Source organism: Gekko japonicus, unplaced genomic scaffold, assembly GCF_001447785.1.
Source record: "Gekko japonicus isolate JY-2015 unplaced genomic scaffold, Gekko_japonicus_V1.1 scaffold838, whole genome shotgun sequence".
NCBI classification, from domain to species: Eukaryota; Metazoa; Chordata; class Lepidosauria; order Squamata; family Gekkonidae; genus Gekko; species Gekko japonicus.
This window is the reverse complement of record NW_015177034.1, coordinates 688,866-689,355: the sequence shown is the minus strand read 5'-3', so window position 1 is coordinate 689,355 and position 490 is coordinate 688,866. Positions and strand designations below refer to the sequence as shown.

The 490-nt window shown below is 78.4% G+C and overlaps 1 protein-coding gene across 1 annotated transcript in view; it reads right to left on the bottom strand.

Annotated features, from left to right (window-relative positions):
- Window positions 1-464, bottom strand: part of ADCK5 (aarF domain containing kinase 5) — a 32,131-nt gene extending 31,667 nt beyond the window's left edge. The window contains exon 1 of the mRNA XM_015427959.1: window positions 371-464. Within this exon, the coding sequence (XP_015283445.1) occupies window positions 371-388 (18 nt within the window). The 5' untranslated portion in view covers window positions 389-464. The remainder of the gene's footprint in view (window positions 1-370) is intronic.
- Window positions 465-490: the final 26 nt, after the last annotated feature.

Below are 490 nucleotides of genomic sequence, written 5' to 3'. Positions count from 1 at the left end.
CCTAACCCCGCAAGGGAGGCCCTCCCGGGGCCAGCAGGCTGCCGGCGGCTGTGCGGGGACGGAGGGCGGCCCAAGAGGGGGGGGGCGCAGGGGCGGCCTCGGATCCTCCCGCCCTCCTCCCACCCAACCACCACAACCCTGCGAGGTAGGCCGGGCCGAGAGGGTCGAGGCACCCAGGGCGGGCGGGCGCGGCTCCCCCCGGGCAGGACGGGAGCACCTCCTCGGGCGGCGGCGGACGTTTCCCGAGCCGGGCTGGCGTGTCCCCCCACCCACAGGGCGCGTTCACACGTGCAGCCCAGTCCCGTGTCGGGTTCCCCCACCACCACCCGGCGTGACCTTGGCTGGAGGGAGGAGAGGCGGCCCCGCTCACCGTCCGGCGCAGCTCCATGGCGCCGCTCTGCCCCTGACGGACTCCAGCCTGGCCGCTCTCGCCGCGGCCGCCCTGCGGCCCCCCCCACCCGCCGCGCCCCTCCGCGCCCCGATTGGCCCG